The sequence below is a fragment of the Bos grunniens genome, chromosome 15 (assembly GCF_055505025.1).
Source record: "Bos grunniens cultivar Pamir isolate PY7600 chromosome 15, Bosgru_T2T1.0, whole genome shotgun sequence".
Lineage (NCBI taxonomy): Eukaryota > Metazoa > Chordata > Mammalia > Artiodactyla > Bovidae > Bos > Bos grunniens.
Window position 1 is genome coordinate 51525720 of NC_141179.1, and position 25655 is coordinate 51551374.

At 47.0% G+C, this 25655-nt stretch overlaps 1 protein-coding gene across 6 annotated transcripts in view; it reads right to left on the reverse strand.

Moving 5' to 3' along the window:
* Nucleotides 1-2091: 2091 nt before the first annotated feature.
* STIM1 (stromal interaction molecule 1) overlaps nt 2092-25655 on the reverse strand; it is a 204484-nt gene continuing 180920 nt past the window's right edge. For 3 of the 6 annotated variants that reach the window (XM_086338455.1, XM_086338453.1, XM_086338456.1), the window contains 8 exons: nt 21467-21644; nt 17016-17193; nt 12738-12905; nt 12129-12229; nt 11600-11835; nt 10342-10434; nt 8468-8534; nt 2092-4011 (listed from right to left, as the gene is read on the reverse strand). In XM_086338455.1, coding sequence (XP_086194581.1) covers nt 3495-4011; nt 8468-8534; nt 10342-10434; nt 11600-11835; nt 12129-12229; nt 12738-12905; nt 17016-17193; nt 21467-21644 — 1538 coding nt within the window. In that variant the 3' untranslated portion in view covers nt 2092-3494. The remainder of the gene's footprint in view (nt 4012-8467; nt 8535-10341; nt 10435-11599; nt 11836-12128; nt 12230-12737; nt 12906-17015; nt 17194-21466; nt 21645-25655) is intronic. The other 3 variants (XM_086338458.1, XM_086338454.1, XM_086338459.1) reach the window with 1 other exon arrangement.

A 25655-nucleotide genomic window follows, 5' to 3' on the forward strand; every position in this document is an offset into this window, starting at 1 on the left:
GACGCAAAAGCAGCGCGACCAAGCTCCAGTGACGTCACGTGACGCAGCCAGCGCCGCGGCCGGTGGGCAAGGCTAGCGTAGCAGAATCGGCCTGGCCCCACAGCCACCATGTTAAGTGTGGGCAGGGCCGAGGAGATGGCGCCTCTCCTCGGCAGCGTTGGCAGTGAAAGCCCCTGGCGGGAACGGAGATATCCCGCCGCCATGTTGGATGTGGGCACAGCGGAATTCTGGGCTCAGCCCGCCGGGTCTTGCCCCGCCCCTCGAGAGTATTGGAAATAGCAAAACTCCATCCATCCACTTTTTCGTGTCTTGACGGTTGTTAAATTATGATAACCCAAGACTGTCGTCTGAGGTGGGCTCTAGCCGGAGATACGTAGACGGAAGCTGGGAGCCCCAGGGCCCTTCTTAGGTGGGCCTGAGTCCGGTTAGGGAGAGAGCCTTGCTATGCCAAGGAAGGGCCTTTGTATTTTATCCTGATAGAAATCGGAGCGAGCTTTGGCAGAGTTTGAGTGGGGCAAGGCTATGATCCGTTTGCTTTTAGAATTATCAAGTGGGTGGTGGCAGAGATAGGGTCAGCCGTAAGGCCTTGGGGAGGTAGAATGGACAGGACTTGGTGACCGAACGTGGGGAGTAAGCATAGGTGAGACATGACTCACAAGTCTGGTGTAGAACCTTCAGCTTTGGGCTAGGCAAACTAATTTTTATGAAATCTCATGTGGCATCTCCACTGTAAAATCTTTCATTGGTTCCTTATTGCCATCAAGGTGATCCCAAGGTTCCTGTGAGGCATAGCAATACCTCAAAGATATTGGTGATTTGGTTCTCATAGGGACAGAGTAAAGGGACAAAATAGGTAATTAGTTAATCCCACTAGGGGATTGTAAGTAGAATAATTATGGGAGACCCCATAAGTTAATGATTACTCAAGAAAGCAGACTTGATTAGCAAGAAAACCATGCAACACAGCATGAGACACGTCCCCAAACAATGAAACAATGATGGCATGAGCCCCACATCCTGCCCCATGAGCTCAGTAAGTTAATGATTCCTAGGACATGGTCTCTGTACACATTAAAAAAAAAAAATTATGGACCTAGCTTGACTGTTTAGGAAAACACTCCCCTGCTCAACTTGGAGGAGGAGCTAATGATGTCTACTCAAGAAAGACAAAAAAAGTTCTCCTCCTCCCTGCCTTTCCTTTGATTATAAAACTGTAGCACAGTAAGCTCTTGGGGCACAGCACCCCCCTCCCTCACCAGCCTGCTCATAAGCCTCACAAGCATCCTATTCTAATAAATCACCTCTTATATATCACTTTGCCTCTTGCTGAGTTCTTTCTGCACTGAGACATAAAGCACCAGGAGTTCTTCAGAGCCCCCTGAAATGACACCGAATGGTCAGTTCCAGACCACTGCAATACAGCAAATATCATGATAAAGCAAGTCATGAAATTTTTGGTTTCCTGGTGCATATAAAAGTTATGTTTACACTATACTGTAGTCTTTTATGTGTGCAATAGCATTGTCTAAAAAAAATGCACAGCTTAATAAAAAATACATTACTGCTAAAAAACATTAACCACCATCTGAGCCGTCAACAGCGGTAATATTTTTCCAGGTGGAGGGTTTGAACTACTGCAAGAATTACCAAATGTGACACAGAAACATGAAGCAAGTAAATGCTGTTGGGAAAAACATAAGACTCCCTTGCCACTAATCTTCAATTTGTAAAAAGTGCAATACTTGCAAAGTGCAATAAAATGAGATATGCCTGTAATTCTAAAAGTCATAGGTGATCAGTGAAGCTATATGATAGATAGGATCAAATAGCCTAGAGGTAGGGTTGCCAGGTTAAGCTAATAAAAATTTATCCCTAACATTTCATAGGACATAATTACATTTTTAAAAGTTATTTGTTTAATATTCAAATGTAACTGAGTATCCTGTATTTCATCTGGTAACCCCACCAGAGAGTTTTGGGTAAGTGTATTAGAGTTTCATTTTCCCTTGGCAGAAGAGAAATGTCCCTTCATCCTATCTGCTATGCCACAAAGAGCACAGAGAACACAATGAGAGTCAAAGCCAGCAGAGGTTAAAATCTCCTACATGCTTTATTGGACTTCAAAGAGTCTTATGAAATAACACAGAAAAACCCATGTGAGGTTGTCCGGGGGGTACAAGGCAGTCTGCAGCCTAGAACCTCCTAAGACCAGCCCCAGGTGCCCCCACCCCAGGCCCAAAATAGGATCCCAGAGTAAAGATGGCAGGGAGTGGGGCAGAGGGAAAATACCTTTACAGCCATAGCAAAAACAGGTAAGGGAGAGAGTTGTCTAGAGGGTGGGAAGGGTGAGGGAGAAGTGGTCACACAGCCACCTTGACCTACACCAGCTTCCTCAGCCACCCCCATCCCTAAACTGGCTGTGTCCTTGAGCCTCTAGCCCAGGCTATGCAGTAACATGAACACAGGTCTGACAGGGGGAGTATGTGGTGCAGGCACTTGGGAAGTTCAGGAGATTTCAATTTTAAAATGTCTTTTGGTTCAAATGTGACGACACTCTGCCCAACAGCTTCGGGGCCCCATTAGAGCCCTCTATCATAGCTGAGGCTCCTATGGTTGGGGAGCCGACTGTCCTGAGCCTTAGGAGTAATGATGCTTGGGGAGCATTTGGGAAGCATTTCTTACAGCATTTCTTACCCCTGCAGTGTAGGGCAGTGGGGATAAGAGAGAAGCAGGTGTGGGTGAGAGAAGAGAGAAAAAGTGACTGCCTTGTAGCCCACATCTCTGGCTCCTACTCATCCTCAGACTAGAAGTTGCTTCCAATCTATCCCTGAGCCTAGCCTCTCTTCAAAACTCTAGTGACTTGTTCTCTGGGAATTGGTTTTACTCCCCCATGGACCCCTGGAGTCCTAGTAAGCTCCAAGCCGAGGTTACCTCTGGCCTACCACACTTGCAGAGAGCAAACCTCAAACATTAAGTCCTAGGCCCCAGTCTGGGGCAAAGAGAACCATCGTCAGTGGCGGGGTGGGGGTGGGGGTGCAGGGATAGAGATCTGAGGCACAGGTGTCAGAAGTTACTCCCCCATCCTCCCCCGCTAGCTGCTAGGGGAAGTTGGGGAGTGGTGGGAGGGAGAAGCCTGAAAGCAGGAGACAGAGTAACAAGAAACCAAACCTCAAAACTGGGACAGCAGAGACACAGCAGCCAGACCCCAGAGGTGGTGCTGGGAGCCGAGGGCACAGCAACCAAGACATGCACTGAAGCGGAGAGGGGGTGACAGCAGCAGCCCATGTTTGGGAGGGAGGCAGGCCATGGTGGTCAGTTAATAAATAATGTTGAAGGACCCAAGGATGTGGGAGGCAGGTATGTACAGTGCCCAGGCCCCAGAGCCAGCCCCTCCCAGGCCCTGTGCTGGGGGCCAGGTATCTTGGAAGGGAGGGGAGGGGAGGCAGAAGACCAGGGAAGGACAAGTTGTCCCACCACTGCCACCCCCATCCTGTCTACTTCTTAAGAGGCTTCTTAAAGATTTTGAGGGGAAACTTCTTCCGGCCTGGGCTGGAGTCTGTCTCCTCGCCAATGGAGCCATTATCCTCCTCAGCCGCGGCCTTCTTGCCAGCCAGGTGGGGGATACGTGTATTTCGGCTAGCCTGGAGGGCTCGGCTGTCCCCAGCTGGAGATGGTGTGTCTGGGTCTGGGGGACTTGGGCTGTGAGAACGGGAAGAATCCAAATGTGGAGAGCCACTAGGTAGGGCCGGGGAACTCAGCTCCATCAGGCTGTGGGCCTTGTCCAGCCCGTGGTTCAGCGCCAGCAGTGCTTTCTTGGCCAGGGCAGGGCTGTCAGGCAGTTTCTCCACCAGAGAGCCGGGGTGGGCCCCCTCAATCAGCCGGTGGCTGCCGTTGGAGGTCATGGCGCTGAGAGCCTCATCTGCAGCACGGATCATCTGAGGAGGTTTGGGGGCCAGACGCTGGCGGTCACTCATGTGGAGGGAGGACTCCGAATCGGAATGGGTCAAATCCCTGCAAGACAGGTCAGAGAGGAAGAAAGAGACACAGAGGAATGGGGCACGGGGGTGGGGGGGTGGGGAAGGGGGTTGAAGAGGAGAGGGACCACGGGAGAAGACAAGAGCAGGGTAGGAAAATGGGGATGAGAGAGGGGCGGGAGAGAGCAAATAGGGTGCCCAGCAGGTGGGAAAGAGGGAAGAATGGGAAACAGAGGGAAGTTGACACGGCACAAGAGAGGATGTAGGAATAGGGAATAAGGATAGATTGGAGAAGAGATAAGGAGAAAAGAGTAATATGGGAGGGGGGGGGAGGACATGGGGAGCAAAAGGAGAAGCAGGTAGAAATACAGAGGACCAAGGGAAAGAAAAAAAAGAGGGAAAAGTGATGGAGAGAAAAGAGAAATAAGAAGCAAAAACAAATGTCATTATACCATTAACTCTCTGGCTAAGGGCTTTCGCAGGTCTGGCCCCCACCCCTGATGACTAGCCAGGCCTTAAACCAAAACAGCCATAGGCTTCAGTGCTACACGCATCCTCCTCAGCAAAACCTCTGCTTCCAGAGCTGGTTAGACTTCTTAGGACTCAACCCTAAGCTAACATACATAACTCCCGTCCCACCCAAGGACACATCCAGTCTGGGCCAGGCCCTGAGGAACAGGGAAACATGCAGTCAGTGGGCCTGACCCGGACTAGGGAGAAAAAGACTAGAACAGCCTTGCAAATAATCCCTCACCCCCCTGAAAGGCCAAGATGCTGCCTCTTCCAACCCTCTCTCAGGATTCAAAGAAGGTCACAGAGAAGTGTTTTGGAGTTCAAAGTTGGTTGGCAATAGGAAGACTGGGGTCTTTTTCAGAGCTCTGCTGACAGGGAGAATGTATGGAGGTGCAGAAAGACAGGATATTGGCCTTTGAAGAGCAGTGGTTCAGAAGAGCTGCCCACTGGAAGTCCCAAGGTCTATTTCAATTTCCACCTCTGCCTGATACTTGCTGTGTGACCTTGGACAAGTCATATAACCTTGCTGGTCCTCAGTTTTGGCCAAATGAAGATAACATTGATTCAATTATTTTGCAAGACTGTTTAGAGGCCCAAGTGTGTTGGCAAAGCACTTGAAAATGTAGAAAGAATTGTGGGAATGGAGATGATGAGGCCAGTCGAGCAGGAAGACCCTTCCACGGGCCACTCACAAGAGGCTTCTTTGCAAGGCTGAGCTATGCGGACATGGCACTGCACACTGGACATGCACACAGAGGTGGTCCAGCATAGTTGAGACCCTTTAAAGGGCTGGCTATTCCTAAGAAGACCATGAACTAATTCTGGATGCCACCCCTCCTACCTTACAGACAAAAAGGTAGATACAGGAGTCCCCTGCCAATCCTTTAATCCTTCCACTTTCCCAGAGGCCCTAGACCCCATGGCAGACGCAGAGGAGAGGGCTAAGGGAAATGTTTAAACATCCACATCAGAAAACTAAAGGGAAAGGGTCATGAGTGGGAGGGGAGAGGACAGCACAGCAGGACCTAGAAAGGAGAAGGCTGTGGGTAAAAAATTAGGGAGGGCACCGGGCTCCAAAAACAGGCAAAAGCAGGAGGCTGGCTAATAGTTATTATAGGTTTAATTCTCAGTAGGAAACAATTAACCAAGCAGCCACTCTGTGGGCCAGTACCTTCCTGGAGACATGGAATAGCAGAGAACAATCTCAGTTCCAACTTCCAATCCAAACACTGTTCCAGCCACCTACTCTAGTATTTTACCAAGTGTCTCCCATTTGATTTCATAGTTCTGATGGTGCCCCTCTTCTATCTAAATGTGTCCTTGTTTCTCTAAGTCCCAAGATGATCCTCTCCATACCCTGCCTTTTCTACACAGATATGAACCACTGAGCAAGGTGCCAAGGAAATTCTGGGAGCAGTCACACTGGGACAAGGGGCCTTCTAGACTGAGGAGGTGAGGATTCTAGGAGACTGCCTTTTCAATGCCAAGGAAGGAAGAGAGGTCAAGAGGTTGGGGTACACTCAGACTCACTCCTCCTGGCCTATTGCCCCATTTGGTCATAATTCCCAGCCCTCAATGCCTCCATCATCAACAAAAGCTGAGACTTCCAAAGCAAGAAAAGAACCTAGGAGGAAGCCTGGGTGGACATGTGAGGGAAAGGCCCCACTGAGCAAGCTCACTTTCCCTCCCTGAACCTCTGAGACAATTCAGGTCATGGGTGTCCCTCCCCAAAGGCTGGGCTGCCTTGGGCTCCCATCCCAAGCTACTAACCTTACTAGAGAGCCTGTTTGCCTTTAGAGATGATCCTCTGATGCATGGTGCGAAAGAAAATTCAGTAGTGAACAGGCCAGGTGGATGCAGGTACTCCTCCCCTTCCCCCCGCCCACTGCCCTCAGCCTGGGCCTTTGAGCATGAGATTTACAGCATCCTCTAGTACCCCCACACCACTTTGATCCTGTCCATCTGTACTTGGAAGGGCAGTCTCCCTGTCTAGGCTTCTGGATGAAAATGAGGATGAGGATGAAAATGAGCAACTCTGCTGAGTGATAACACTAGGAAAGGCTGTCCTTTTGTGAAAGAGAAAGGAACAGACTTCAAGGATAACCATCCAGAGGTCCAAGGGGCAGAGCTAGAAAGACTGGTATCCAGAGTGACGCAGGACCAAAAGGAAGCAACAGGGTAAGCTGCAGCTCAGAGGCCAGGACTAAACCGTGGTCACAACTTCAGAGATGACAGGTGCTTCCTGAAGGTCTTTCTGAGGGTCCTCTAAGCTTGTCCAGGCAGGGTCAAGGCTACTATCTCTTACCGTAGCCTGTTATCTTGAGGTGTGAGCAGGGCAAGTCCCTGCGGCTGCCAGACCAGGCTGTGGGAGAAAGCCTGTCATCCGTTCTTACACAGTTCACTTACTGAGACCTTGTGGAAGCACAAACATAACCAACAGAGCATCCTGGAATGGAGAGCCAAGGCCTAGTCTGTGTTCTGCTCCTAACTAGCTTTGGGACCTGGGGAAAATTACTTAACCTGCAGAATCTTAACTCCTTCTCTGAACAGGAGTGTTTTTATGCCTGCCTGACATAAAGCTAGCTTGTCCAAAATCCTTAAATCTGTTTCCTCCTCCCTTCTGAAGAGTAATTTTATGAAGGGTACTACAGTTTTCCTGTCACCCAAGCTAGAAACCTGGGCATCATCCTAAATGCCTCCTTCTCCTCCACCCCTCAAAGTCAGTTACCAATTAATACTCTTGTTTTTACCCCCAAACCTCATTACCTCCCCTGGTGGCCTACTGCAATGACTTCCAAGTTCTCTAGTCTCCCCATTCTTTCCTATATACAGGCTATAAAATGTTATTTCTAAAATGCAAATATGACCAATTCACTTCCTTCTAAAAGCCCCTTTGCAGTTCTCCATCTTAAAGGGTGATGGCCCAAGCTCCCAGCCTTTCAGAGCCCTGCATCATTCTAGCCTCCTTTGCTACCCTGTCCCATCAACACATAGCCAATGTTCTAACCACACATAGATCAGATTCTCATGAACTTCCAAGCCTATATATGTGTTCCCTCTGCCTAGAATACCCAATCTCCTTTTCCTACACACAGGGTGTTGGCATAAATGTCATCTCTTTTGTGAAGCGTTCCACCCAGGTTCACACTGTTAGTCATTCCCTCTTCAACACCCCCATAGCACTTATCAACTGTTCCAGAATCATTTATGTACCTCTCCCAGATCAGACCATGATTCTTGATGGCTGAGATTGTATCTTATCATCTACAAATCCCCAAGCCCAGCAGTCTGGCAGAGAGTAGGTATCCATAAATGTTTGCTGAGGGGATAAAAGAAGTGAGAACTCCACTGAGATAACGGATGTGAAAGTTTAGGCCAAAGTGCTATAGGACCGTGAGGGAGGGGTTCTGTTACTCATTTTTAGAGTCAGCAAACCCCAAGGAGAGAAGGGAAGAAAGGTGTAGGGCATTAGGCTGACCTCAAGGAGGAGTCCCAGGCTGGGAAAAGACAGGACAAGGAGAAGGTACCCCAATCCACAGTCCCCACAGCCCACCAAGCAGCAGCCAGCAGGCAAAGGCCAAGGTAAAGGCAGCAGAGAGGCACGGACAGGAAGAAGGGGAGAGAAGAGAGACAGCTGATACCCCAAGCTCTCTGAGTGCCAAGGCATCACAGCGGTGCTGTCAGAAGGGGGTGGGTCAGGGTAGGGCTCCATCTGGAGGAAATAGGAAGTGCTGTGGTGGTAATAGACAGGGTGGACATGGACGGTGGTGATGGAGGTGGTGGTGGTGGTTGTGGTGGTGGTGGTGGTGGTGGTGGTGGTGGTAGTGGTGGTGGCAGAGGAGCAGGAAGAAGAAGCAGAGGCAGGTGGAGCGCTGGTCCCGAGGCCTTCAGAACTGAAAGACTGTCCAGATGAAAGGCTGCGCATTCGCCGCAGAGAGACCCGGCTTGTCAAGAAGTGGCCAGCCTCGCCCTCTACCAACCTCTGAGACCCCAGGCCATGTTGTGGCTCCGTCAGGCGCTGCCGGACGCTGCTCTGCAGGCTGGGAGCTGCAAGGAGAGAGAAGAGAGTGTGAGGAAGGGCCACCTGCTCTGGGCTGGCCGGGAAACAAGTTTGCCCGTGGAGAGATGCTTGCTGGAGACCACTCTGGGTCCTTGGTCCCCAGTCTGGAGAATGGGGCACCTCCTCCCAAGAACCTCCCACCAGGGATCCTAAAGGAGGGGCCAGTTGAAAATGAAGTGCCCAGGTCAATTTCAATGGCAATTCCAATGGAAGGAGACCTAGGGCCAACATTACTAGGAAGGGAGGTGGTAAGGCAGTTAGCAGGAGGACACAGGCAGGACGGGGTAGGACAGGGGTTTGGGACAAGGTCCGGGAGGGCACAAAGAACCAGCCTTTTTAGAAAGCCAAAGTTGGGACAATAGTCACAATTCAGAAAAGGATTTATACATAAACATGTTTATCACACCTTTATTAATAATCATATGAAAGCAAAAATAAAGGTGGAATGACGAGAAAATGGTAACACATCCAGTTACTGGAAGGTTATACAGCTATTAAAAATGCTACTTATGGGAATTCCCTGGTGGTCCAGTGGTTAGGACTTGACACTTTCACTGCCAGGACTCAGGTTCAACCCCTGAGAAACTAAGATCCCATAAGACTTGCAGTGCAGCCAAAAAAAAGTGCTGCTTGAGAAGACTTTTAAAACACAGAAAAAGGCCTATTAAAATGCTCAGGGGAAACAAAAGGATACAGATTTCCATGTACAAGGAATACCTTGAGTAATAGAATACAAAGGACAAGAGTTTGAAACCAGGTCTTTCTATTTCTAGCTGTGACCTTGATTAACTTACTTCCCCATTTTAATTCCTAACTTATAAAATCCTACAGAGTTGTCATGAGGCTTCAAGATAATATTTTTAAAGTACCTGACACAGTTCATGGCACTCTGTAAATGACAGTGGTTACCATTATCTTGACTACATAAAAAATTACTTAAAAATTCACAAACAAAAAACTGCTCAAATATGGTGGGAACTACATGTGCCTTTTAAAGCCCATATTTACTCTTTTTACTTTCCAAACTTCCTCTAATAAGCATTTACACAACAAAGAACCAGCTCTTGGATCAATGCTTCAAATCAGGCTCTTAGAAGATGGTGGCCACCATGCCCAGAGAAGGGGTATATGGGTACCAGGTAACTTAGAGACATGCTGGAGCATCCCTCTTGGGCTCACTGCCAGCTCCAGTTGAAAATGGAATTCACACTTTTGTTTTTTCTCCTCTGCCCTGATAGATGGGCCTCCCTTCCTTCTCCCTAAAGATGGGAGAAAGGGTCAGGTTACACGGATGGCAGAAGCCTTGGAAGGGCCACCAGGAAGAGAGCACAGCTGCATGGTAATGGAGAGCTAGCGAGGTAGGGCCTCTAAATGGCTGGTGGCTTTCAAGACATCAAAGAGAGGCTTAAGGGGAAGAGGAAACGTGGAATAGGGATGGACAAAGAGAGACAGAATGGGAAGCAGAGAAAGAGAAAGGAGGAGGCGGCTCTCTCATTCCTTCTTTCCATCTCAGCCCAGCTAGATGAAGGGCCACTGGGACATCAGTTGAGCTGGGCTGAAAGGAGAAGCCGAAGCCTCCCATCACCACGGCTGTTCCCTCTCCAGGCCTCAGCTGAGCAGGCTGATTCTTCTCACCCCCCGAACCCTTCCCTGAAGTTAGTAGGGACTGTAGTGAAGGAACAGAGGGAACAGGCAGGGGAGTGATGCAGGCAGGAGAAGGGGCCCGTGGGGTGGGAGTGCTGGTTTAGTCCCCAAAGTCGGAAAAAACAAAAGCCCCAAAGGGGCTCCTCAAACCCGGGTATTTCCAGAGGGACTGATCGTCCGAGCCGGCGGATGCTGAGCAGAGAGAGCGGTCACTGAACCTACGCCCCATCAGCCAGGCAGCATCTAGGGTCCAACAACCAGGCCGAAAGGAGAAGAGAATCGGATTCACCGAGGGCTTCACCCTGCCCCCATGGGGTAAGGGAAGGGCCAGGGGCAAGGGGGGAGTGGCTCAGAGCTCATGAAAGTCCCTCCCAACCCGGAGAACACAGGAGTCTTTAGAGCAATATGTCAAAATCAAGTTCTACTTGCTCGTGACCTTAACCTTCTTGGGCCTTTAATGAAAGCCTTGCAGGGCATCAGTCCACAGAAAGAAGAGGCTTGGCCAGAGGCAAACTATGGCTGAAGAAACTTACAAAAACATCCAGCCTGATTAAAGATCTGGCTATCTCAAAGTGAGCCCCTAACCCAGCCCAGGTTTCCATCATCCCCCCTGCACGCATGGGATATGGGCCCAGGACAAGAGCTTTTCCATAAAAGTCTGTTCTGTTTATAGACTCTGATCCACAGAAAAATTCAGCGGGTCACTAGGGGGTGTGTCCCTTCCTTCACTGAAGAATTCCCACAGAGTGCTGTCTTCCTCGACTCTGCTCTACTCAGCTCTCAACACTTGCAGGGAGAACAGGGAGAGGGAAGACCCAGGACAGAGGTCGGAGGGGGCAGGGATGGCCAAGTTCAGGTGGAAAGGCGGAAATGCTTGTGCAGGAGATCCCTCCTGGACAAGAAGGTCTTTCTGGCTTGGAGGATTTGGGGCTTTATCACTGTAAGGAACTATTGCTTCCTGGGGCCTCAAGTGAAAAAACAGAAAGAGACATCATTTATCTACTTAGCAATTAAAAATAAGGAATATAAAATTAAAACAGGTAAAAGCAACAGTCAAATGAATGCCATTTTTATGTTATGAATCTCTAAAGGAGGTTATTTTTATAAAGGTAGATAGGAACGGAAGGGGGGGAAGGAGAATAAAAGGATTAAAAAAACATAGAGAGTGAGGGAGACACGCTTAACACAATAGACCCATAGGGCAGATGGAGCATACAGCAAGGGAAACCACTAACAGGACAACCATAAAGGAATACCTGATGCAGGCTGTGCTTTATGAACCAAGGTAATGAGTTAAACCATCTTGGCTTCTGCCCCATATCTGGCTTAAGCACGGCAGAGACCAGCAGACTTCCCAATCTGCACATCAAAGCCTCCTTCCCTCATCCCTACCCAAGAGGTCACCTACACTGCATGGACAAGGGCGACACAATCTCCTCATCCATGTCATCCACGTCGTCAGTCATGATGAAGTGGGCGGGGTTGGGGCGTGTGCTACCCATCCAGCTGGGGTCTATGTTGAGGGCAGCCACCAGGGAATGGATGCCGGGATTATTGACAATCTGGAAGCCACAAAGGATCTCAATCTGTTGCCAGCGGTGCAGGCGCTCCCTCAGTGCTGCTGTCACCTCGCTCAGAGCTTGCCTGGAGAGAGAAGAAAGAAAATGGGAGGCATGGGCTGGGCTTAAGCCCCAGGAGAAAGGAGTCATCTTCTCAGAGGAACAAGTTGCAGGGGCAGGGGGCAGTATGTGTATGTAAGAAGCACGCTTAAATCATAGACTTAAGAGCAGTGTGGGAGGTAGTTAAGGGCTGAGGCAGGAGACCAGAGCTGTACCTCTTCCAGTGAAGAAACAGAATCGGGACTGGAGGCCCTGGACACCCTCCAACTCTGAGGATGGGATGGACATCGCCAGAGCTGGGCAGCAGGTGTGACTTACTTAGCTGTTAAGATTTTGTGATCCACATCATCCAGGGAAGAGCTGTGGGCCACATGGAAGGTGCCAAAGAGTGTGTTTCTCTTCTTTTTTATCTTCTCAGCCTGCAAAGATGAGGCCCTCAGCTTAAAAAGAGCAGGGAGTATAGGTTGGAAAAATTAAAAACATTATTTTGTGGCTGGCTCCCCCTCCTCCTAGCACAGTTTAGGAGGCATGAGAAAAAGGAAGAGAATATGGGAAAGAAAAATGGAAGCCAACGGAAGAGGAAAGAGTAGGGAAAGAAAGAAAACAGAAGCAATGAGAGGAGCCGAGGGATCCTGACACCAGGAGTCTGTCCCTGTGTCAGTCTGGGGCCAGCAGAGACTTCCCTCTACCTGCCTCCACCGCACCTTTCCCAAAAGGCAGGTCGGAGTAGCCCTGCACCCTCGTTCCCTTCTCCAGGAGCTTGAGGACATTATTAGAAACTGTGCATCAGGAAAAGAAACAAAACCCAACACCAGGATGTCTTTTTGTCCAACAGAGGGATATAGAGAGGCAGAGAGGAGGAAAAAGGGCAAGTGAAGGGAGTGGGGCAAGGAGGAGAGAAGAGTGCAGCAGGAGGGCAGGTCTCACCCCCTCCTTGGCCACCAGCAGCTGCTTCTCGGCATTTTGCTTCTTGATATTGTAGTACTGCACCTCCACCTCATGGGTCAGCTGCAGCCACTTCTGAAGGGCCTCTGGAGCATACCATGAGCTATGCGATTCCAGCTCCTTCTCTGCTTTCCTCAAGGCCTCCCGTACCTGTGAGGCAAGAGGATATGAGTCCTTACTATTACCAAGGCCCTCTCCAATGCCTCCATATGATACATCAGCCTTCTTTTCTTCCATCTCATCTAAGCTTCACCACTCTCACAAGAGGGAGAAAGGGCAAGGATTATTTTCTGTATTTTATATATAAGAAACCAAGCTAGGAGAAGGAAAGTAACCTACTCAAGGTCAACATATTTAGAAGTGTCAACCAGAAGGCAAATCGAGACTTTTTTTCCTTTCTTTGATTTATTTATTTATTTATTGCTGCCAGACTAGAGGATTCTTTTCTCACCTATTAGTCACTTCTCCTGGTCATACAGCCAATCTCAGCAATTTTCCCTGCTCTCATGAGGTACAGGTTATCTCAGTGAATCCTCTTCTTTCTGAGAGCTGGGGTCTATTCTTGAACCCAAGCCTTCACAATGTGGCAAGAAAAGCACTTGGGTGGGAGTCTGGAAATCTGACCTGGTCCCTGGTCTGTCACTCAACTGGCTGTGTGACCATGTGCTTCCTAAAGCAGATCTCGCTCGGTGTAAGGTCTTATCCCAGGCAAACCCAAACCGTAAGCAAAGTGATGATCTCAGGAGACAGTGAGCTCCCTATCCTGAGAGGTATGGAAAAAGCTCATGTCAGAAAGACCTTCAAAATGATTGCTACTGCAGGGGGCAACTGGCCTGAACCCTCTCCAAAGACTCCTCTAGCCCAGAGACTTTGTGATTCCCTCATTGATTAGGGTGGGTAGGCTGTAATGGGCACTCTCTACAAGGCAAGAAAACAACAAGCAAGGTTATACCTAACATGGGTATTGCCAACAGAGGCCAAGATCAGAAAGGACCAATGTGTAAGCAGACATCTCCTCACTGACTTCTAAGCAAGGAGCATAAAATGAAGCAGATGGCCACAAAGCACTTAAATATGAAAGGTCTGGAAAGTACTGTACATACAGAACCCATTATCTATGCTGAATTCCTTCTATCTCATCCAGGCTACCAGTATAAACAATCCCCAGCTCCCCCATCTGAACACTGACTTTTCACTGTTCAGAATCCCAGAGAAAGGGGATTGAGAGCAGTCTAATGTCCAACTTTAGCCCATGGGGAAGTATCCCACAGCAGGTCTGGGGTCCTCCCCTGAGCCTAATATAGACCAGGAGGGCCTTAGCTAAGGACAAAACACCTTCATTCCTCTGAGAGCCCATGAGAGGACCAAGCTTCATTGGGTTTTTGTTCCTTGAAAAGGAAACTACAAAATAGCCCACTCCTGGCTTTATAGATTTAAAACAAGGAACAGACACCTTAGCGACTAATACACTGAGTCTGGAAATGTAGGATCAAGTTCTACATTAAAAACAGTTGAAGGATTGGGATCAGCTAAAGAGAGAATGGAGAGAGAAGAGAGAGCAAGTAGATGGAAGTATGACAGTTGGGGAGGCACATGAAAGGGCTGGTCAAACACGCTCAAAAACTGTGTAATGAGAGAAACAGTTACAAAACAGGGAACACGGGGATCATGAGCATTTACTGCACTCTGGAGCTGTGCAAGAGAATAGGTAGCTAGGCCAAAGAGTGGAATAAAATATCCCATAATGTCACAATGCTTAGGAGACAAGGCATTGCAAGAAAGAAGGGATCTGACTCAAGCACACAGCCAGTCCCCTCCTCAAGAGAGCTGCAAAACTTGAAAGTTATGAGGAGTAGGAGGCCAAAGAGCTAACTTAAAAATGTCCAAGGGGCAGAAATAATCTCATAGTCATTCAGGACTGGGAAGAAATAAATTCACCAGATCTCAATAAAAAGTCAGGAAGCAGAATGCCTGAGAAACAGGGACAAATGAGGCTTGGACCAACTCTTACTAAACTACAGCCCAGTTCTGACACATTTCAGTCTCTCATTGGCTTGAGATGACCAGATCCTTACCCAGCATACCTAACTAAACCCTATATCTGACAGAAGATGAAAATCAACTGTGGCCTTTATTATTCTTTATGCACACTATCCACCATGTACTAAATTACTAGACATGAGAATAGAACAGGCAAATAGAAGTAATAATCAAGAGGAAAAACAAGCAGTCCCACAAATGATCCAGATGTTAAGAGTTACCCGTCAAGGACTTTAAGACAGCTATGACTAAAATGTTAAAGAAAAATATGGGAAAATTCTAGACAGGGAACAGAATCAATAAAAGAGTAAAATGGGCATTCTAGAAAAATACATTACCTGAGAGTAGGATTCCACTGTATGAGCTAAATACCACAATGTTCTTGGCAAAATACAGGATTAGGGAACTCAAAGACAGATTAATATAAAATAACCAAACCAAAGCACAGAGGGAGGAAAAAAGAACAGAACTAAGCATAAGAGACACGTGGAATAGAGTTAAAAGGTCTAACATAAATACTGGATACCCAGAAGGAGAGAGAATGGAGCAGAAGCAACATGTAAACACTACAGTGAATGTGTATTCTGTGGCTGTGGGGTAAAACGCTCTACATGCAGCAATGAGGTCAAATTGATCAGTCATGTTTAAATTTTTATATCCTTACTGATACTTTTGGCTGCTTATTATTGGGAGGGGGATGCTAAAAATCTCTAACTTTGATTATGAAATTTGTCTATTAATCCTTTTAGTTTTTCTTAACTTTTGCTTTATACACACACACATACACACACACACACACACACACATATACACACACATATATTTTAAACTATATTATTAGGTGCATCCAAATTAAAGGTTGTTATATATTACTGTTTAATTCACATATTTATCTTACATGAAATGTCCATTTTTGTCTCTAGTAATACTTTTTTCTCTAAGTCTATTTTGTCTGACATTAACATAGCTACCCTTGCTTTATTTTCCTTAGTGTTTATTGTATATTAGTATCTTTTCTCATCTTTTTACTTTTAACCATTTTGTATCCTTATTTCTAAAGCATGTCTGTTGTAAACAGCATATACTTGGGTTTTGTTTTTTATCCAGTCTGACACTCTTTGCCTTTTAGTTGTTTTCTGTAGTCTGCTTACATCATCCAAGTTTCAACATATTTGAAAGGACTGGAACCTGTGGTCAAAGCACATGTTCTTTGAACACAGCAAAGTTAAACTGGAAATCAATGAGAAAGATAAACAGAAAAGTCCCCAAGTGTTTGACAATTAGGCAACACACTATTAAATAACCATGGGTCAAAAAGAAATCACAATGGAAGTTAGGAAATGTTTTTAACTGAATCCCAATTTCTTAAATTAGAAGATTCCCAAATAAAGTCATCAATAAATTTATGAAAAGGTATTCAATATTATTGGTCAATAGGAAAATTAAAATCACAACAAGATACTATTATATCTACATCATAATGTATAAAATGAAAATGCCTAAAAATACTCAGGCTATAGCTCAACTAGAACTCTCACACTATCACTAGTAGCAGTACAGATTGGTACAGTCATTTAGGAAAATCACCAATTTCTTAAAACTAAATATATGAATGCCCTGTTACATATTCAAAAGAAATAAGTGATGCCCACAAAGAAGTTTTAAAAGAAAACAAACTTGCAAACAATCCAAATGTCTATCAATAGGAGAATGGATAAATAATTTATAGTATATCCATACAAGGGATTAACACTCAGCAACAGAAATAAATTAATTATCACTACATGCAATAACATGGTTGCCTCTCACAGATATAATGTTCAATGAAAGAAACCAAACACAAAAGAACACATACTGTATAATGCTATTTACATGATGTTAAAAATCAGGTGAAACTAATCTGGTTTAGAGGTCACGACTGTAGTTACCTTTTGGGTGAAGTATTGACAGGGAGAAAGGGGAAGCAGAGTGCTTACGAGATTCTGTACCTTGACGTGGATGGTAGTTACACAGTACATGCATATGTAAAGCGTGCCAGCTGTATACTTACGATCTGTATATGTAAATACCTCAACTAAAAAGGGACAGAATAACATCACCTGTTATTCACTGTGCTTTCACAACCGCAGTGATCATTTTTGCAACTTTTCCACGACTCCTGGCCAGACCTTTGGCTCCTGCCCTTTGACCCCAGCCCCTCGGGACTGTAGACTCTCCTACCTGCTCCAACTCCTCCTCGGCATACTTCTGGCGGCTCCGCTCATTCTCCGTTCCCTCCCGCAGCTCCTTCAGCCTCTGGGCTTCCTGCTTGGCAAGGTTGATCTCATCGCGAAGCTTCTTCTCCAGGTGCACCTTTTCCACCTCCACCGTACGGTGCTCCTCCTGGGCTTTGTGCAGCCTGGAGACAATGTGGGGAGCTGGAGGAGGCCAGGCAAGGCAGTGCCCACCAACTAGCCACAGGGCATGGCATCCAAGAGGAAGATGAAGCCTCCAGCACTCAGAATATATTCTCCCTACTCTGCCACCTGCCTGGCCCTGGTGAGGCAGCTCAGGATCAACAGAAACCATGTCATTACCCTACTTACTTGGACCATCATTCTGCTGCCAGTAACAAAGGCCAGTAAAAAAAGCTGTGAAGCCAAGGTTCCAGGGTATCTGAATCCTTCCTTCTAAGGTGTTGGGGAGACAGTGAAGGACAAGAGAGCCTGGAGCGCTGCAGTCCATGGGGTCGCAAACAGTCAGACATGACTTACTGATTGAACAACAACAAGATGTCTCACATACTCAGATCATAACAACTACTAGTTTACAAGGTCTTCCACATTTGTCCTCCCTGCGGATAATGATATATTGTACAATTATCAGCCTGGGACAGGTATGGACACAGGCTTAGGAAAGGGAACAAATGGCAGACAGAATTGAGACCAGAATTCTAATCTTTATGTGTTGAAATTGCACAGTTACTACCCTTATACCAAGGTATCTGGAAGGTACAATCAATGTAGAATACCCTGAAACATGGACCAAAGACCCAGGGAAAGCCTGATGGTGAAATATGCTGGGGGTGATGGTCATGGGGGGATTTAAGGAAGATGAGAAGGGAATTATTGAGTTGTACCTCTTGGACTCCTGAGTACCTAAATCCCAAAAGCACAGAAACATGAAATTCATGCTAAAGGGGCTGGGCAGGATTTGGGGGAGCCCCTCATGCCCCTGACCTTAAGTTCCCTTCCTAAGCACATTCCTTCTCGAGGGCATCACTTATAATGAAAATATGCCCTTGGACCCACCCACACATTCCCTCTGTTTACTGACAAAATCCTTCATCCATCCGGCTAAACTTCCTTCCTTCTTCCCACTACATATCTATGTTTATTCATTCATTCATTCACCTTTTCCTTCACCTAGTACTTTAAAGTGTCTACTAAATGCCAAGCCCTGTTGTGACTCCTAGACATATGGAGATGAATGAGAAGACTGTCCCTGCCACTGAGGTGCTCATGGCTTAGTCCAATATAGACAAGTAAACAAGGGCACACAGTGTGATAAGTTCTATAATAGAGAAATAAAGTGTTGGATAGACCCAAAGGATGGGGTGATCAACTCTGCCTGAAAGGAGTAGGGGAAGGTGAGGCCTGGGTTAGACCCAGAAGAAAGAATAAGCATTAGCTGGTCCCTCTGGAAGAGGGAAAGGACTTAGCTACTGTCAGGTCTTCCTACCTGAGTAGGAACCACTATGTTACAGGATAAGAGGGGAAAGGAAGAGGAAGAAAACAAGTGATATATGGCTTAGACTTGAGGTACAGAAGAGAGAGGATAGGCTGCAGAACAAGTAGGGAAGCACTGACCACTGAGTTAATTAAGCAGGTAACAGAAGAGGTAGAAACAGAACTGAACCTCTAAAAAAAATCCCAAGTCCAGATCTGTCAATGACTGAAGCCTCAAAAGATGTGGTGACAAGTAAGGAAGGAAGAGGAAAAATGCCTAAGCTGCAAGCTTTCTGCTGACAAATTGCAGCCTTCTGCGCACTTTATCCCTGGAGTGAAAAGGAATTGAACCTCGTCAAGGCACTCAGCAGGTGGCGCTATGTGCACAGCTAAAAACAAGTCAGGGGCGCCATTTCCAGCACAATCTCCCTGCCCTGAATATCCTCCTTTATTGTACTCTCCCATGACTCAACTGCTTGAAATTAGGGATTCAATTCTTCACTGAAATATTATCCTCTCTGAAAGCAGCCTCTTCTGAAAAGTCTATGATATGCCTCTCTTCTTCATACAATAGGGAGTTCCTTTAAAGTAGAATCAAAACTGACCCATTTTGGTCGTAATAGAGATGAAGATCAATAAATACTACTGGGTGAAGAAATGAGCTAATAAATGTACAATCGAGCCTGGGCCCACCCCGTCTCCTTCACAGAAGACTGAGCATCTTGAAGGCGACAATCAGTTACCATCAGAAGAAAAGCAGGCAGTCTGACCACAGCTCGGATCTACGCAGCTGTGTGACTGTGGACAAGTCTGTTCCCTGGACCAGGCCTGTTTCTTCCTTTTTAAGTGGGACTCAAAATTCCTGCCTGCCTCAAAGAATTATCTTGAAACCCAGTGAAATCTTAACTGGAATGCACATATAGCATTACATTTACTCACCTAAAGCATCCGAACTCTGGAAAAAGCTCTTTGGTGACTGGCAGTGTAGGCCTCCAAAGTAAGGAGGCGCAAAGAGGCACATGGGCCCCTGTGTCAGAGGAGGATATGTGTGTGCACAGGTGTGAGCCTGTCTTGGGTTGGGAGGCGTGTGCATTCTTTTCTCAAAGTACCACAGTGGCCAGTTAGCTCTGGAGGCCTTGGGGAGCAGAGAGGGCTGGGAGTTTAGTTTTATCCCCAAACTTGGAATGCCTCCTGCCTAGATTCTTTGCCTTTGGAATGAAAACAGTACATGTTTTTCAGACAAATGAAGAATGGGGACTGCCCACATAGCAGCATTTAGCCCCCCGTTGGAAAAGGGCCCAGGAACAAGGGGCCCAGCAAAGTAGCCAGGAATCAGCTCAAAGATAAAACTCCTCTTGCCTCCTAAAAGCCCATGGAAACGAATCTGCTAGGGGTGCCTTTACTGAGGCAGCAGCCTGTGGTTAAAGAAATTCCTAATTTACTACTTATGGACACTCACCCTCTCCGAGGCTTCATTTCTTCACTCTAAAATTGGGATAACAATACCTACCTAAGGGGGTTGTGGTGATTACAAACAATAATGCTTAAATGTACTTAACAATATCCAGTTCTTAAGAAACCATTTCCCCATCCTTCCAAAGAAAATAGTATCTATCATTTAAAAATAATAGAAAAGAGACAAACTTCACTTCCTTTTACATGGATTCCTGCAAAGACTCCCCAACAGGAGTCCCTAGGCTGTCGGAATCATTTTCTGACAAAACACTCCTGAAGTAGGCCTCTCCTTTTCTTAAAACCAAAACAAAGCAAAAAAGTCAAATACCCACATTGATTCTCTATTGCCTTTTGCATCCTACTAATGTGTGAGTCCGAAGGTACCAGGGATCTGGTCTCACTCTATACACTCAACCACAACCACCAGGTTAATCTTTCCTACGCATCTTTCAAGGCCACCTCCTCAGACTCCACATCCACTCATCTCCTGCCTCTGTGCCATTCCAGTCCTTCCAGCTCTCTTCCTACAGGCTGGCACTGAGTCACTGCTCCTTCTTAAGTGTGTGCTCTGTGGCCCAGAAGCAGTGACTTCCTTCCAATTCCCCACACAGACCTGGTTCCTAGATGTCAGGAAGTACTTAGGTCGGCTGGCAGACTGTCACCTTTCCTTCACAGCTAGATCTTCTACAATAGTTTCTAAGCCATGCTTTATTCAAACAGAACCTCAGACTATCAGAGCTAAAATGTCCTGGTATGCTCCTAGTTCAACTCCTTTACATTACTAATGAGGAAATATATCCCAGAAAGGAAAGGGATTTACCCAGTCATACAACAGTGGGCGCTTCCCAGGTGGTGTTAGTGGTAAAGAATCCGCCTGCCAACACAGGAGATGCAAGAGGCATGGGTTCAATCCCTGGGTTGGGAAGATCCCCTGGAGTAGCAAATGGCATCCCATTCCAGAATTCTTGCCTGGAAGATTCCATGGGCAGAGGAGTCTGGCAGATTACAGTCCATGGGCTACAAAGAGTCAGACTGAGCACAGCACACATACAACAAGTGAATACTCATGAGATTTAGATGTCATATAAGACAGCATGAAAGGTATTAGGAAGACAGGTTTGCGAGGTTTCTTTGGGAAACAGAGAAGGACAGTAATCATGTCTACTTCTATGGAAAGGGAAGCAGTCAAGAGGTGGGATGGAGGATGGAATGACCCCACACAAGCCATCCAACCAGGGAAGCTCAAGACCTTCCAGCAGCTCCACACTTCTCCCTCTGAAGCTCTGGGGGAGAAAGGATAGAAATAAGCTTCTGTCCCGGGGAGGGATACTTGCCTGTGTGACTGGAACGGCAGGAACCTAGGCTCCAACGCAGGTTTGGGAGGATGACACAGCCTGGGCCACCGTGTCAGCAGGGTCTTGGGAGCCAGACGGCCCGCATCTTAGGTGGAAACTGGAGGCTCCCAAGAGCTGGCAACACCAGGGTCAGGGGGCAGGGACAGGGCCTTACCTTTCCTGAAGGTCATGCAGACTCTGCTCGGCTCGGTGTAAGCCCTCCAGGTCCTTCATCATCTTCTTCATGTGCTCCTTGGAGTAACGGTTCTGGATATAGGCAAACCAGCAGCCACCCACACCAATAACGATAGACACCACCAGCATGAAGTCCTTGAGGTGGTTATGGCGGGTCACTGCCAGAGAGGAAGGGCACAGTGAGTCAGGGTGCCCACTGCCTGCTCAGCCTCACACACTCTGCGTGTCTCCTCCTCCACAAAGCCTTCCCACTCAGGAGGAATTGGTTTCTCTTCTTAGACACACACTCACCACACTCTGCTTATTTCTCTGCTAAGTCAAGGCCTAGTTTGGAAAGATGAGAGGCCTTAGAGCAATATAGGAAGCTCACTGGATCACACTTCCCTAATGTGCAGTGAAGAGAACTAGTGCCTTCTCAGTACATCCCAGCCATTCTGGGCTGCAGCGGGCCCATGTGCCCAGATGCAGTGGCTTCTGCCCTACAGGGTAAGAAACACTAGGATACTACAGTAGGCGGAAGAGGGGTGGCTGGTAAGGGTACAAGCAAAGTCACTGGAGCCTGAGGATTGGCTGTGGGACTGAGGTTACTGCAGGAGCTGGGTCTCCCAGACCATGAGGCTATTCTAGGTGCAAGGTACAAAGACTAGATCATATAGAGGTCTGCAAGTCTCATCTACAGAGAGCATTTCTATCTAGGCTGTGGTTCAACCAGAAACCATGTAGAACGGGAGCAGCATCAGGATGTCCCGGAACAGAGGGCCAGGTCTACCTCCAGAGAACACCTGGCGGCTATTGGTGAAGTGCCAGGGCCCTGTCCACCAACTGGGGTTCAAAGCAATGCTTTGCTCTGGAGAGAGCGACACCGAAAAGCTAAACAAGGAATAACATCAGAAGATAAGAACAAACGCCGTGTCCCAAGAACTGAGCTGACCAGAAGAGGGGCAGTGCTGGAGCCTGAGACCGGTCCCCAGTGTGCCAGACCTAGGCTCTGGGGCACAGCACAGAAGATTGAAAGAGAGACCAGAAGGGAAAGAGGCTGCTATTGTATGCCCCACCTGCACTGTACTCCACTAGAAATAGAGCCGCAATGGCTAAGAAAAGCCCCAGACAAAGGGAAAGAGGTAATGGCCTCCTGTGCACGGTGGCTCACCTGGTGTTGGGGAAGGGGTGGTGGGACTGACAGGATCTCACTGCCCAGGAAGGGGCTGAGGGGGACCCAAAAGGACCCAGTGGAGCCACCAAGTTGGGGCAGGATCTAGACAGACAGCAGGAAAAGACACATGTAGCTGAAATTCTACCTCATGAAGCTGATGCCCACTTTGACAAAAAGGGTTATATTCATGGCTCCTCATTGAAAGGCTGAGCAATAGGACATGGGGATGGTGTGAAATCAAGGACAGATTAGCACATGTTATTTCCGTCCACGGGAGGGGAATTACTAGGCCCAGGGTGTAGCCATGTCCTTGACATGTCTATGCCAGACCATACAGAGGAACTGGTGGCTTCCTTGGTGGCTCAGATGGTAAAGAATCTGCCTGCAATGCAGGAGACCAGGTTTGATCCCTGGGTCAAGAAGCTCTGCTGCAGAAGGGAATGACAACCCACTCCAAGATTCCCATAGACAGAGGAGACTGGTGAGCTACAGTCCAAGAGGTCACAAAGAGTTGGACATGACTGAGTGACTAACACCTTCACAGAGCAACTGAGGGCCCTCCAACAGCCACACTCCAGCTTCCTGGAAGGTCTAAACTTGCAGCCATGCTCACGTCCCCACTCCCCTGTCCTTAGATCACAAGAAGCAATATCTCTGCAGTTTAGGGAGTTGTCTTACTTTCTGGAACACACCTACCTCCTATCCAGCCTCCACCACAGGCTAGGGTACTCTTTGTCTCCCCTGTTTTTAAGGACTTTTCATCTTGGATTCCCAGGCTTTCTCACCTCCAACATCCCCAACATTCCTATCCAAAGTCTAAGGTACTACATTCCAACAATTCTTCATGTGACTAGCTCCCTCCCACTATTGCCTCCAACACTTCAAAGCCCTTGAGGTGGACACACATGTCTCAGTTCCTTATTCTACCTTGTCCAGATCAATTTGAAACAAGATCCTGTTTTTCCCAGCTTCATATTCTCATCCAGCTCATGAATAAAAATATTGAATTACCAGGGACAAGGATAGGATCTATCCATCACCCCCTCTTCTAAGGTAATACTGTTCCACCTATCGGTACCCTCTGGACCTCTTCAGTGAGTTTTGACTCCACTTAAATACATAAGCATTTATCCCCTATATCCTTCTGCCTTGTCAGATGCATAGCTGAAACTCAGACATGCTGCCTATCAACAGCCTGTGGGCTACCAAGTTTGGTGGGAAGAAAATGAGCCTAATCTGGTTGATTTACTCTGTGGCCCCTACCGATCACTTCTCTGTAGGCCAGCACTGACCAGCACATAGAAGCCACTCAATAAATATTTGTGGGGTTGAATCTTCACTGAAAAGCCTTAAGTGTGATAGTTCCCTCTCTTTAATCCACATAAGAAGGAATTAAAAAAAATAAAGGGGGAAATAGAGAAAACATAATATGTATCAGGTATTTACATTAACATTTCAAATTCTCACAACTAATCTATACAGTAGAGTATTCCCAGGCTGTAGACCAGAAAAGTGAGGTTCGGTAGAGGCACTGACTTGTCAGAGTCCATGAAAAGTGACAGAGCTGGAATTCAAATTTTCTCATCCTCATGCAGCAGGGATTGTTTCTGTTTATTACATGCAAACATGTCTCACCAGGGTACACCTATATCCCCTGATCTAGCCCGAGTGCAACCATAGGAATTCCACGGCCTAAGTTTCCCCCTCAACCCTCTGGGAACTGACTGTGGCACTGCCATCAGAGAGTGAAGATCCAAAAGCTGAATGGCCAGGCCTTTGAAGTTAAAAATAAGGCCTCGTGTAGAGAAATTTTTATTTCAACAAAGGAAGCATCTTGCATGAAGTATTAGGAAGTTTGAGTTCTATCCTTGCCTCTGCCCCAATTTGTTATGAAATTCACTTCCCCCATCTCGGTCTCAGCTTCCTCAGCTGTAAAATGCATTATCACAGAATTGCTAAAAGATTAAATGCCTAGTTGTAAATGAAAGTACTTTGAGGTGTTCAGAGAAATAGATGTGAGAATTGTCAGTTCCCTTCAGTGGGGTCCACAGTCCTAGTTCAGTTCAGTTCAGTACTCAGTCGTGTCCGACTCTTTGTGACCCCATGGACTGCAGCACGCCAGGCCTCCCTGTCCATCGCCAACTCCCAGAGTTTACTTGAATTCATGTCCATTGAGTCGGTGATGTCATCCAACCATCTCATCCTCTGTCGTCCCCTTCTCCTCCTGCCTTCGATATTTCCCAACATCAGGGTCTTTACAAATGAGTCAGTTCTTCATCAGGTGGCCAAAGTATTGGAGCTTCAGCATCAGTCCTTCCAATGAATATTCAGGACTGATTTCCTTTAGGATGAATTGGTTGGATCTCCTTGCAGTCCAAGGGACTCTCAAGAGTCTTCTCCAACACCACAGTTCAAAAGCATCAATTTTTTGGCGCTCAGCTTTCTTTATAGTCCAACTCTCACATCTATATATGACTACTGGAAAAACCATAGCTTTGACTAGATGGATTTTTGTTGGCAAAGTAATGTCTCTGTTTTTTAATATGCTGTCTAGATTGGTCATAACTTTTCTTCCAAGGAGCAAGCGTCTTTTAATTTCATGGCTGAAGTCACCATCTGCAGTGACTTTGAAGCCCCCCAAAATGAAGTCTCTCACTGCTTCCACTCTTTCCCCATCTATTTCCCAAGAAGTGATGGGACCAGATGCCATGATCTTAGTTTTCTGAAAGTTGAGTTTTAAGCCAACTTTTTCACTCTCCTCTTTCACTTTCATCAAGAGGCTCTTTAGTTCTTCTTCACTTTCTGCCATAAGGGTGGTGTCATCTGCATATCTGAGGTGACTGATACTTCTCCCGGCAATCTTGATTCCAGCTTGTGCTTCTTCCAGCCTAGCGTTTCTCATGATGTACTCTGCATATAAGTTAAATAAGCCTTGACGTACTAATTTCCCAATGTGGAACCAGCCTGTTGTTCCATGTCAAGTTCTACCTCTGTTGCTTCCTGACCTGCATACAGA